A 13,285-nucleotide genomic window follows, 5' to 3' on the forward strand; every position below is an offset into this window, starting at 1 on the left:
GTAAATTCCGGAATGAATTAATTTATACTCCTTTAAACTTTTATTCAAATTGAATTATATACTTGAAGACTGGAGCACACAAAACGCCTTCATAATCTTATTATATCTTTATTATAATAGAGCAAACGTATATGGTTGTGTATGTTTATATGCGACTAAAACGTCTTCTTCTTCTTGAAATAAAATTACCACCCTCTTATTTAACCATCTTAATTGCGTTAAGACTGCTGAGACCCCTCAGACCTTTGACGACCCTTTAATTCCCCCAAGACACTTCAGACCACCAAGACCCCTGAAGATGCAAAACACCCCGAAGACCCAAAACACCCCAAAGATCCAAAAATCCCTGAAGACTCAAAACACCCCAAAGACCCAAAACACCCTGAAGACCCAAAACACCTCGAAGACCCCCGAAGACCCAAAACACCCTGAAGACCCAAAACACCCTGAAGACCCAAAACACCCCGAAGACCCTGAAGACCAAAAAGACCCCGAAGACCAAAAATACCCCGAAGACCCCAAAAGACCCAAAGACCCTTAAAGACCAAGAAGAACCAAAAGACCCTTAAGACCCAAAAGTCCCTGAAGACCCCGAAGACCAAAAATGCACCGAAGACCCTTAAGACCCAAAAGCCTCTGAAGACACCAAAGACCCTGAAGACCCAAAACACCTCAAAGACCTAAAATACCCCTTAAAGGCCCAGAGGATCCAAAAGACCCTGAAGACCCAAATGGCCCTGAAGACCCAAAAGACACCGAAATGGTCAAAGATGCCTACCCCTCTGAAACGATGTGTGGTGAGTCACATGGAGTGCATCGAGTCAAGCTAGTACTTCCAATGACGATGCAATATATCGACAGACAGCGTCTTCAGAAAGTATTCACATTCCTTGACTCTTTCACATTTTCTTGTGTTACAGCCTGAAATTAAAAAGGATGAAATCGACATTTTGGTCACTGATCTACATACAATACCCCATAATGTCAAAGTGGGATTTTTTGTTTTTTTTACAAAATAATTAAAAATGAAATACAGAAATATGGAATTTATGTAGGTATTCAGCCTACAGAGGCATTATCTCCAGAGTATTCAGCCTCGAGAAGTGCCTTTGGCAGCGGTTATAGCTTCGAGTCTTCTTGGGTATGTCTATCAGCTTTGCATATCTGGATTTGGGAAGTTTCTCCCATTATTCCTTGCAGATTTGCTGAAGCTCTGTCAAGTTGGATGGAGAGCGTCGGTGAACAGCAATCTTCAAGTCTTTCCACAGATTCTCAATGGGATTCCAGTGTAGGCTTTTGCTGGGCCACTCAAGGACTTTCACGTTCCTGTTCTGAAGTCATCCCAATGTTACTTTGGCTGTGTGCTTGGGGTCGTTGTCCTGTCAGAATGTAAATCTTCACCGCAGTCTAAGGACTTTTGCACTCTGAAGCAGGTTCTCCTCAAGGATTTGCCTGTATTTGGCTCCATTCATTGTTCCCTCTATCCTAACAAGTCTCTCAGTCCATGCCACTGAAAAGCATCCCCATAGCATGATGCTGCCACCACCATGCTACACGGTAGGGATGATGTTAGTTGGGTGATGAGCTGTGCTCGGTTTCCGCCAGACGTAGCACTTTGCATTCAGGACAACGAGTTCAATTTTCATCTCATGATACCACAGAATATTTTGCCTCATTCTCTCAGTCTTTCATGTACATTTTTAGAAACTCCAGGTGTGCTGTCATGTACCTTTTTCAGGAGTGGCTTTCATCTGACCACTCTCCCATTAAGCCTAGATTTGTGAAGTGCTGTAGAGACTGTTGTCCTGCTGGAATATTCTCCCATTTCAGCAAAGGAACTCTGTAGTTTTGTCAAAGTGATCTTTGGGTTCTTCGTCACCTCCCTGACCAAAGACCTTCTTGCCCGGTTGCTCCGTTTGGTCGGACGGCCATCTCTAAGAAGAGTCTGGGTAGTTCCATATTTTTCCCATTTCCTAATGATGGAGGTCACTGTGATCTTGGGAACTTTCAACACTCGAGAAATTGTTTTATGCCCTTCCCCAGATCTAGGCCTCCTCACAATTCTATCTTGAAGTTCTACGGACAGTTCCTTGTACTTCATGGTAGAGTTTCTGCTCTGACATTCACTGTCAACTGTGGGACCTCATATGGAAAGGTGTATTTCTTTCGAAATCATGTCCATTCAAATTAATTGGCCACAGGTGAACTCCAATCAAGTTGTAAAGACAACTCAAGGATGATCAAAGGATATTGGATGCATGCACCTGCGCTCAATCTGGAGTATCGGAGCGAAGGGGTTCAATACTTATTGACTCGACATTTAAGCTTTTTATTGTACACCGCTCTTTCCTATTCCATCTCCAGGCGCTACATGACGTCATCGCCACGTGCCGAGAGAAAGTACGCAGTTTTCACTCCGTTTGTTTTCTTGTTTTCTTTCTTGTTTGGTTGTCTGGGCGATATCTCGGCCCTCCTTTGAGCTGTTAAAGCTGAATTTTGGGCACAACGTCCGTGTGGTGCTGTGTGGTTAGACGCACTCTCCCTTCCATGTGGTGCTATGTGGTTAGACGCACTCTCCCTTCCATGTGGTGCTATGTGGCTACACGCACTCTCCCCTCCATGCGGGTGCTGTGTGGTTATACGCACTCGCCTGTCCGTGTGGTGCTGTGTGGTTAGACGCACTCTCCCTTCCATGTGGTGCTGTGTGGTTACACGCACTCTCCTGTCCATGTGGTGGTGTGTGGTTATACGCACTCGCCTGTCCGTATGGTGCTGTGTGGTTATACGCACTCTTCTCTCCGTGTGGTGCTGTGTGGTTATACGCATTCTTCTCTCCATGTGGTGCTGTGTGGTTATACGCATTCTTCTCTCCGTGTGGTGCTGCGTGGTTATACGCACTCCCCTCTCCGTTTGGTGCTGTGTGGTTATACGCACTCTTCTCTCCGTGTGGTGCTGCGTGGTTATACGCACTCTCCTCTCCGTGTGGTGCTGTGTGATTGCACGCACTCTCCTGTCCATGTGGTGCCGTGTGGTTATACGCATTCTTCTCTCCGTGTGGTGCTGCGTGGTTATACGCACTCTCCTCTCCGTGTGGTGCTGCGTGGTTATACGCACTCTCCTCTCCGTGTGGTGCTGCGTGGTTATACGCACTCTCCTCTCCGTGTGGTCCTGCGTGGTTATACGCATTCTCCTCTCCATGTGGTGCTTTGTGGTTAAATGCACTCTTCTCCCCGTGTGGTTAGACGCACTCTCCTCTCCGTGTGGTGCTGTGTGGTTATACGCACTCTCCTCTCCGTGTGATGCTGTGTGGTTATACGCACTCTCCTCGCCGTGTGGTGCTGTGTGGTTATACGCTCCTCTCCGTGTGGTGCTGTGTGGTTATACGCACTCTTCTCTCCATGTGGTGCTGTGTGATTATACGCATTCTCCTCTCTGTGTGGTGCTGTGTGGTTATACGCATTCTCCTCTCCGTGTGGTGCTGTGTGGTTATACGCATTCTCCTCTCCGTGTGGTGCTGTGTGGTTATACGCACTCTCCTCTCCGTGTGGTGCTGTGTGGTTATACGCACTCTTCTCTCCATGTGGTGCTGTGTGGTTATACGCATTATCCTCTCCGTGTGGTGCTATGTGGTTATATGCACTCTTCTCTCCGTGTGGTGCTGTGTGGTTATACACACTCTCCTCTCCGTGTGGTGCTGTGTGGTTATACGCATTCTCCTCTCCGTGTGGTGCTATGTGTTTATATGCACTCTTCTCTCCGTGTTGTGCTGTGTGGTTATACGCACTCTCCTCTCCGTGTGGTCCTGCGTGGTTATACGCATTCTCCTCTCCGTGTGGTGCGATGTGGTTATATGCACTCTTCTCTCCGTGTGGTGCTGTGTGATTATACGCACTCTCCTCTCCGTGTGGTGCTGTGTGGTTATACGCACTCTTCTCTCCATGTGGTGCTGTGTGGTTATACGCATTCTTCTCTCCGTGTGGTGCTGCGTGGTTATACGCACTCCCCTCTCCGTTTGGTGCTGTGTGGTTATACGCACTCTTCTCTCCGTGTGGTGCTGCGTGGTTATACGCACTCTCCTCTCCGTGTGGTCCTGCGTGGTTATACGCATTCTCCTCTCCATGTGGTGCTTTGTGGTTAAATGCACTCTTCTCCCCGTGTGGTTAGACGCACTCTCCTCTCCGTGTGGTGCTGTGTGGTTATACGCACTCTTCTCTCCATGTGGTGCTGTGTGGTTGTACGCATTCTCCTCTCCGTGTGGTGCTGTGTGGTTATACGCACTCTTCTCTCCATGTGGTGCTGTGTGGTTGTACGCATTCTCCTCTCCGTGTGGTGCTGTGTGGTTATACGCACTCTTCTCTCCGTGTGGTGCTGTGTGGTTATACGCACTCTCCTCTCCGTGTGGTGCTGTGTGGTTATACGCACTCTTCTCCCCGTGTGGTTAGACGCACTCTCCTCTCCGTGTGGTGCTGTGTGGTTATACGCACTCTTCTCTCCATGTGGTGCTGTGTGGTTATACGCATTCTCCTCTCCGTGTGGTGCTGTGTGGTTATACGCATTCTCCTCTCCGTGTGGTGCTGTGTGGTTATACGCACTCTCCTCTCCGTGTGGTGCTGTGTGGTTATACGCACTCTTCTCTCCATGTGGTGCTGTGTGGTTATACGCATTCTCCTCTCCGTGTGGTGCTATGTGGTTATATGCACTCTTCTCTCCGTGTGGTGCTGTGTGGTTATACGCACTCTCCTCTCCATGTGGTGCTGTGTGGTTATACGCATTCTCCTCTCCGTGTGGTGCTATGTGGTTATATGCACTCTTCTCTCTGTGTGGTGCTGTGTGGTTATACGCACTCTCCTCTCCGTGTGGTCCTGCATGGTTATACGCACTCTTCTCTCCACGTAGTGCTGTGTGGTTATACGCATTCTCCTCTCCGTGTGGTGCGATGTGGTTATATGCACTCTTCTCTCCGTGTGGTGCTGTGTGGTTATACGCACTCTCCTCTCCGTGTGGTGCTGTGTGGTTATACGCACTCTTCTCTCCACGTAGTGCTGTGTGGGTATATGCATTCTTCTCTCCGTGTGGTGCTGCGTGGTGATACGCACTCTCCTCTCCGTGTGGTGCTGTGTGGTTATACGCACTCTTCTCTCCATGTGGTGCTGTGTGGTTACATGCATTCTTCTCTCTGTGTGGTGCTGTGTGGTTATACGCACTCTCCCCCCCGTGTGGTGCTGTGTGGTTATACGCACTCTCCTCTCCGTGTGGTGCTGTGTGGTTACATGCACTCTTCTCTCCGTGTGGTGCTGTGTGGTTATATGCACTCTCCTCTCCGTGTGGTGCTGTGTGGTTATACGCACTCTTCTCTCCATGTGGTGCTGTGTGGTTATACGCATTCTTCTCTCCATGTGGTGCCGTGTGGTTATACGCATTCTTCTCTCCGTGTGGTGCTGTGTGGTTATACGCACTCTCCTCTCCGTGTGGTGCTGTGTGGTTATATGCACTCTTCTCTCCATGTGGTGCTGTGTGGTTATACGCATTCTTCTCTCCGTGTGGTGCTGCATGGTTTTACACATTCTCCTCTGCGTGTGGTGCTGTGTGGTTATACGCATTCTCCTCTCTGTGTGGTGCTATGTGGTTATATGCACTCTTCTCTCCGTGTGGTGCTGTGTGGTTATACGCACTCTTCTCTCCATGTGGTGCTGTGTGGTTATACGCATTCTTCTCTCCGTGTGGTGCTGCGTGGTTATACGCACTCTCCTCTCCGTGTGGTGCTGTGTGGTTATACGCACTCTCCTCTCCATGTGGTGCTGTGTGATTGCACGCACTCTCCTGTCCATGTGGTGCTGCATGGTTATAGTTATACGCACTCTCCTCTCCGTGTGGTGCTGCGTGGTTATACGCACTCTCCTCTCCGTGTGGTGCTGTGTGATTGCACGCACTCTCCTGTCCATGTGGTGCTGCATGGTTATAGTTACACGCACTCTCCTCTCCGTGTGGTGCTGTGTGGTTATACGCACTCTCCTCTCCGTGTGATGCTGTGTGGTTATACGCACTCTCCTCGCCGTGTGGTGCTGTGTGGTTATACGCTCCTCTCCGTGTGGTGCTGTGTGGTTATACGCACTCTTCTCTCCATGTGGTGCTGTGTGATTATACGCATTCTCCTCTCTGTGTGGTGCTGTGTGGTTATACGCATTCTCCTCTCCGTGTGGTGCTGTGTGGTTATACGCATTCTCCTCTCCGTGTGGTGCTGTGTGGTTATACGCACTCTCCTCTCCGTGTGGTGCTGTGTGGTTATACGCACTCTTCTCTCCATGTGGTGCTGTGTGGTTATACGCATTATCCTCTCCGTGTGGTGCTATGTGGTTATATGCACTCTTCTCTCCGTGTGGTGCTGTGTGGTTATACACACTCTCCTCTCCGTGTGGTGCTGTGTGGTTATACGCATTCTCCTCTCCGTGTGGTGCTATGTGTTTATATGCACTCTTCTCTCCGTGTTGTGCTGTGTGGTTATACGCACTCTCCTCTCCGTGTGGTCCTGCGTGGTTATACGCATTCTCCTCTCCGTGTGGTGCGATGTGGTTATATGCACTCTTCTCTCCGTGTGGTGCTGTGTGATTATACGCACTCTCCTCTCCGTGTGGTGCTGTGTGGTTATACGCACTCTTCTCTCCGTGTGGTGCTGTGTGGTTATACGCACTCTTCTCTCTGTGTGGTCCTGCGTGGTTTTACGCATTCTCCTCTCCATGTGATGCTATGTGGTTATATGCACTCTTCTCTCCGTGTGGTGCTGTGTGGTTATACGCATTCTTCTCTCCGTGTGGTGCTGTGTGGTTATATGCACTCTTCTCTCTGTGTGGTCCTGCGTGGTTTTACGCATTCTCCTCTCCATGTGATGCTATGTGGTTATATGCATTCTTCTCTCCGTGTGGTGCTGCGTGGTTATACGCACTCTCCTCTCCGTGTGGTGCTGTGTGGTTATACGCACTCTTCTCTCCGTGTGGTGCTGTGTGATTGCACGCACTCTCCTGTCCATGTGGTGCTGCGTGGTTATACGCACTCTTCTCTCCGTGTGGTGCTGTGTGATTGCACGCACTCTCCTGTCCATGTGGTGCTGTGTGGTTATACGCACTCTTCTCTCCGTGTGGTGCTGTGTGATTGCACGCACTCTCCTGTCCATGTGGTGCTGCGTGGTTATACGCACTCTTCTCTCCGTGTGGTGCTGTGTGATTGCACGCATTCTCCTCTCCATGTGATGCTATGTGGTTATATGCATTCTTCTCTCCGTGTGGTGCTGTGTGATTGCACGCACTCGCCTGTCCATGTGGTGCTGCGTGGTTATACGCACTCTTCTCTCCGTGTGGTGCTGTGTGATTGCACGCACTCTCCTGTCCATGTGGTGCTGTGTGGTTATACGCACTCTCCTCTCCATGTGGTGCTGCGTGGTTGTACGCACTCTTCTCTCCGTGTGGTGCTGTGTGATTGCACGCACTCGCCTGTCCATGTGGTGCTGCGTGGTTATACGCACTCTTCTCTCCGTGTGGTGCTGTGTGATTGCACGCACTCTCCTGTCCATGTGGTGCTGCATGGAATATAGTTATACGCACTCTTCCCTCCGTGTGATGCTGCGTGGTTGCACGCACTCGCCTGTCCATGTGGTGCTGCGTGGTTATACGCACTCTTCTCTCCGTGTGGTGCTGTGTGATTGCACGCACTCGCCTGTCCATGTGGTGCTGCGTGGTTATACGCACTCTTCTCTCCGTGTGGTGCTGTGTGATTGCACGCACTCTCCTGTCCATGTGGTGCTGCATGGAATATAGTTATACGCACTCTTCCCTCCGTGTGGTGCTGCGTGGTTGCACGCATCTTCACCCAGCTCGCCCCCGTGTGGTGCTGATGTTCGCGATCTTGAGTCCGCATTCCCCACCTCACGTTTCTATCGGCATGGAGCCGGTGCTGACGTGAGACTGTCATTTGTAAACATGGAGGGGAGTGGGGGAGGTGGAGGAACCGGGGGAGGGGACGAGTTAACGACGTCGTTTCTGATTGTTGAAGAGAACAAGTTAGGAGGTGGAAGGTTTGGTTAATACAATGGAGTTGACGTCGACATTGAGGGTTGTGGCGTTTAAACGGTAAAATGAGTTCAGTTTGATTTGAGAAAGAAGAAAAAGGCCGGTAAATAAAACCTACCCTCCGTTTGTTAGTAAAGTGGTGAAAGCTCGGAAGCCTCATGATGTTAATGAAATAAGCGAGCGCCTTGAGCTGACGGCGCGACGTGTGCGCGCCACAATGATTTGCGGGTCGCCAGCGGTTTGTCTCAGTGAGGCGATCGCGTATGACGTCATCAGCAACGCGCTCTCACAGGGGAGAGAAAACACGGCGCTCCCATTGGTTAGCGCTCTGCACCACGCGTGTCACGCTCCGCCCATTCCGCTCCTTTCACGGCGCTCTCAGGCTCCGAGAGATGCGTGCGCACCCCATTGGCTGGGATCGCTCTCTGTGTGCTCTCCCATTGGTTCCGGCGTTGGTTGCGACCCCGGAGCGACCTTCCCAGTGAGATCACGACGTACGAGTCATGCCCGGCCCTCGCTCACTTGGCCGTCGCCGCCTTCCTCCCCCTTGTTCCCTTTATCCGCGTCTTCCTCTACTCTCCCCTCCCCCCACCACGTCGCGCGCTCTACCCGCGTTACGTTCTCTTCCCGCCCCCCAACTTTCTCCCGTTTCTCCCACCCTCGGTCGCCTCCTACCCTCGCCCGGCCAAATGAATATTAATGAGCCAGCAGAGCGGCCATGATTGCCGTGGAGTATGGAGGAAGCAGTGTTGGCTAGGCGGCCGAGCGGGAGGGATCCAGGACAGCCATGAGAGCGACGCGGCACCTTGGAATGCAGCTGAGTCAGCCATGGCGACGCTGAGTGCCGATGAGGATGAGTTTGACATCGCGGAGGTTCGTTCTTGTTGTCTTTCTCACCAATCTCTCTCGAAGACCGCGAGGCGGCGGGAGGGACGGGCTTGGTAATGCAGGATCATAGCCTCAGGCCCTTTCCTCATAGAGAGGTCCGAAACGGGCCAGAACACCACATACAGGATCGTGACTTCATGTTTGCTTGGAGTGCAGGGGGAGGAGGGAGAGAGTGACTGGGGAGAGAGAGGGGGGGAGGGAGAGAGAGAGGGGGGGAAGAGAGAGAGAGGGGGGGGGGGGGGAGAGAGAGAGAGAGAGTGGTTGTTAGGGGGGGAGTGAGAGTGTGGTTGTGTGGGGGGCAGGGTGAGAGAGTGGTTGTGTGGGGGGGGGGGGGTGAGAGAGTGGTTGTGTGGGGGGGGGGAGGATGAGAGAGTGGTTGTGTGGGGAGGGTGAGAGAGTGGTTGTTAGGGGGGGGGTGAGAGTGTGGTTGTGTGGGGGGGAGGGTGAGAGAGTGGTTGTGTGGGGGGGAGGGTGAGAGAGTGGTTGTGTGGGGGGGGGAGGGTGAGAGAGTGGTTGTGTGGGGGGGAGGGTGAGAGAGTGGTTGTGTGGGGGGGAGGGTGAGAGAGTGGTTGTGTGGGGGGGAGGGTGAGAGAGTGGTTGTGTGGGGGGGAGGGTGAGAGAGTGGTTGTGTGGGAGGGGAGGGTGAGAGAGTGGCTGTGTGGGGGGGAGGGTGAGAGAGTGGTTGTGTGGGGAGGGTGAGAGAGTGGTTGTTAGGGGGGGGGTGAGAGTGTGGTTGTGTGTGGGGGGGGGGGGGAGAGAGTGGTTGTGTGGGGGGGGGGAGGGTGAGAGAGTGGTTGTGTGGGGGGGGGGGGAGGTTGAGAGAGTGGTTGTGTGGGGGGGAGGTTGAGAGAGTGGTTGTGTGGGGGGGAGGGTGAGAGAGTGGTTGTGTGGGGGGGAGGGTGAGAGAGTGGTTGTGTGGGGGGGAGGGTGAGAGAGTGGTTGTGTGGGGGGGGGGGAGGGTGAGAGAGTGGTTGTGTGGGGGGGGGAGGTTGAGAGAGTGGTTGTGTGGGGGGGGAGGTTGAGAGAGTGGTTGTGTGGGGGGGAGGGTGAGAGAGTGGTTGTGTGGGGGGGAGGGTGAGAGAGTGGTTGTGTGGGGGGGAGGGTGAGAGAGTGGTTGTGTGGGGGGGAGGGTGAGAGAGTGGTTGTTAGGGGGGAGTGAGAGTGTGGTTGTGTGGGGGGGGGGAGGGTGAGAGAGTGGTTGTGTGGGGGGGAGGGTGAGAGAGTGGTTGTGTGGAGGGGAGGGTGAGAGAGTGGTTGTTAGGGGGGGGGTGAGAGTGTGGTTGTGTGGGGGGAGGGTGAGAGAGTGGTTGTGTGGGGGGGAGGGTGAGAGAGTGGTTGTGTGGGGGGGAGGGTGAGAGAGTGGTTGTGTGGGGGGGGAGGGGGAGAGAGTGGTTGTGTGGGGGGGGGGGGAGGGTGAGAGAGTGGTTGTGTGAGGGGGAGGGTGAGAGAGTGGTTGTGTGGAGGGGAGGGTGAGAGAGTGGTTGTGTGGAGGGGAGGGTGAGAGAGTGGTTGTGTGGAGGGGAGGGTGAGAGAGTGGTTGTGTGGAGGGGAGGGTGAGAGAGTGGTTGTGTGGAGGGGAGGGTGAGAGAGTGGTTGTGTGGGAGGGGAGGGTGAGAGAGTGGTTGTGTGGGAGGGGAGGGTGAGAGAGTGGTTGTGTGGGGGGGGGAGGGTGAGAGAGTGGTTGTGTGGGGGGGGGAGGGTGAGAGAGTGGTTGTGTGGGGGGGAGGGTGAGAGAGTGGTTGTGTGGGGGGAGGGTGAGAGAGTGGTTGTGTGGGGGGGAGGGTGAGAGAGTGGTTGTGTGGGGGGGAGGGTGAGAGTGGTTGTGTGGGGGGGGGGGAGGGTGAGAGAGTGGTTGTGTGGCGGGGAGGGTGAGAGAGTGGTTGTTAGGGGGGAGTGAGAGTGTGGGGGGGGGGAGGGTGAGAGAGTGGTTGTGTGGGGGGGGAGGGTGAGAGAGTGGTTGTGTGGGGGGGAGGGTGAGAGAGTGGTTGTGTGGGGGGGGGAGGGTGAGAGAGTGGTTGTGTGGAGGGGAGGGTGAGAGAGTGGTTGTTAGGGGGGGGGTGAGAGTGTGGTTGTGTGGGGGGGAGGGTGAGAGAGTGGTTGTGTGGGGGGGAGGGTGAGAGAGTGGTTGTGTGGGGGGGAGGGTGAGAGAGTGGTTGTGTGGGGGGGGGAGGGGGAGAGAGTGGTTGTGTGGGGGGGGGGAGGGTGAGAGAGTGGTTGTGTGGGGGGGAGGGTGAGAGAGTGGTTGTGTGAGGGGGAGGGTGAGAGAGTGGTTGTGTGGAGGGGAGGGTGAGAGAGTGGTTGTGTGGAGGGGAGGGTGAGAGAGTGGTTGTGTGGAGGGGAGGGTGAGAGAGTGGTTGTGTGGAGGGGAGGGTGAGAGAGTGGTTGTGTGGAGGGGAGGGTGAGAGAGTGGTTGTGTGGGAGGGGAGGGTGAGAGTGGTTGTGTGGGAGGGGAGGGTAGAGAGTGGTTGTGTGGGGGGGGAGGGTGAGAGAGTGGTTGTGTGGGGGGGGGAGGGTGAGAGAGTGGTTGTGTGGGGGGGAGGGTGAGAGAGTGGTTGTGTGGGGTGGAGGGTGAGAGAGTGGTTGTGTGGGGGGGGGGGGGGAGGGTGAGAGTGGTTGTGTGGGGGGAGGGTGAGAGAGTGGTTGTGTGGGGGGGAGGGTGAGAGAGTGGTTGTGTGGGGGGGAGGGTGAGAGAGTGGTTGTGTGGGGGGGGGCGGGTGAGAGAGTGGTTGTGTAGGGGGGGCGGGTGAGAGAGTGGTTGTGTGGGGGGGGCGGGTGAGAGAGTGGTTGTGTGGGGGGGAGGGTGAGAGAGTGGTTGTGTGGGGGAGGGTGAGAGAGTGGTTGTGTGTAGAGGGGGTAGTGAGAGTGTGGTTGTGTGTAGGGGGGGTAGTGAGAGTGTGGTTGTGTGTAGGGGGGGTAGTGAGAGTGTGGTTGTGTGTAGGGGGGGTAGTGAGAGTGTGGTTGTGTGTAGGGGGGTAGTGAGAGTGTGGTTGTGTGTAGGGGGGGGTAGTGAGAGTGTGGTTGTGTGTAGGGGGGGTAGTGAGAGTGTGGCTGTGGGGGGGGGGGGGTGTTGAGAGTGTGGTTGGGGGTGGGGTGGTGAGTGTGGTTATGTGGGGGGGGGGGGTTGTGAGAGTGGATTTGTGGTTGTGTGGGGGAGGGTGGTGAGAGTGGTTGTGTGCGGGGGGGGGGGGATGGTGTGAGAGTGGTTGTGTGGGGGGAGGGTGGTGAGAGTGGTTGTGTGTGGGGGGGGATGGTGTGAGAGTGGTTGTGTGTGGGGGGGTGGGGGTGGTGAGAGTGTGGTTGTGTGTGTGGGGGGGGTGTGAGTGTGGTTGTGTGGGGGGTGGTGAGAGTGTGGTTGCGTGGGGGGGGTGGTGGTGAGAGTGTGGTTGTGTGGGGGGGGTGGTGAGAGTAGGGTTTTGCAGGGGGGGGGGGGTGGTGAGAGTGTGGTTGTGTGGGAGGGTGGTGAGAGTGTGGTTGTGTGGGGGGGGGGTGGTGAGCATGGTTGTGTGGGGGGGGGGGTGAGAGTGTGGTTTTGTGGGGAGGGGGTGAGAGTGGTTTTGTGGGGGGGGGGGTGAGAGTGTGGTTTTGTGTGGGGGAGGGGGGTGAGAGTGGTTGTGTGTGTGGGGGGGGGTGAGAGTGGTTGTGTGTGGGGGGGTGGTGGTGAGAGTGTGGTTGTGTGGGGGGGGGGTGAGAGTGTGGTTGTGTGGGGGGGGGTGGTGAGAGTGTGGTTGTGTGGGGGGGGGGGTGAGAGTGTGGTTGTGTGGGGGGTGGTGGTGAGAGTGTGGTTTGTGGGGGGGGTGGTGAGAGCGTGGTTGTGGGGGGGGGGGTGAGAGTGTGGTTGTGTGGGGGGTGGTGGTGAGAGTGTGGTTGTGTGGGGGGGTGGTGAGAGCGTGGTTGTGGGGGGGTGAGCGTGGTTGTGGGGGGGGTGAGTGTGGTTGTGTGGGGGGGTGTGAGTGTGGTTGTGTGGAGGGGTGAGTGTAGTTGTGTGGGGGGGGGGGGGGTTGAGAGTGTTCCCCTCGTTTGCTCATCTTTCCTCTCGCTTGCCCACCTTTCCTCTCGCTTGCCCACCTTTCCTCTCACTTGCCCACCTTTCCTCTCACTTGCCCACCTTTGCCTCAAGGAGCCACAACTCCCCTGAGCAACTTGCCTTTCTCGGCAGCTTCTTCTTCCTGTTTATTTTTAATGCTCGTATTGTGTTGTCTGCACTGTCTCTGCCTCGCTGTTTCTGGTTCATCTTCACAAATTGATTGTGTCCACATCGGTAACATGAAACCCATGAAATGGAAGGTGTATTGGTAACAAGACGGTGGATGAATGGCAAAGTGAGATGGGAAAGTACA

The 13,285-nt window shown here is 54.6% G+C and overlaps 1 protein-coding gene across 3 annotated transcripts in view; it reads left to right on the top strand.

Moving 5' to 3' along the window:
* The first annotated feature begins 8,518 nt into the window (after nucleotides 1–8,518).
* The window catches only part of LOC137429548 (F-box/LRR-repeat protein 19), a 248,856-nt gene continuing 244,089 nt past the window's right edge, over nucleotides 8,519–13,285 (top strand). For all 3 annotated transcript variants that reach the window (XR_013623757.1, XM_078779567.1, XM_078779568.1), the window contains exon 1: nucleotides 8,519–8,933. Coding sequence is in view for 2 of the 3 variants with exons in the window: in XM_078779567.1 (XP_078635693.1) it covers nucleotides 8,760–8,933 (174 nt within the window). In the remaining variant the exon portion in view is untranslated. The remainder of the gene's footprint in view (nucleotides 8,934–13,285) is intronic.

Source organism: Myxine glutinosa, chromosome 6 (assembly GCF_964187855.1).
Source record: "Myxine glutinosa chromosome 6, kmMyxGlut1.1, whole genome shotgun sequence".
Lineage (NCBI taxonomy): Eukaryota > Metazoa > Chordata > Myxini > Myxiniformes > Myxinidae > Myxine > Myxine glutinosa.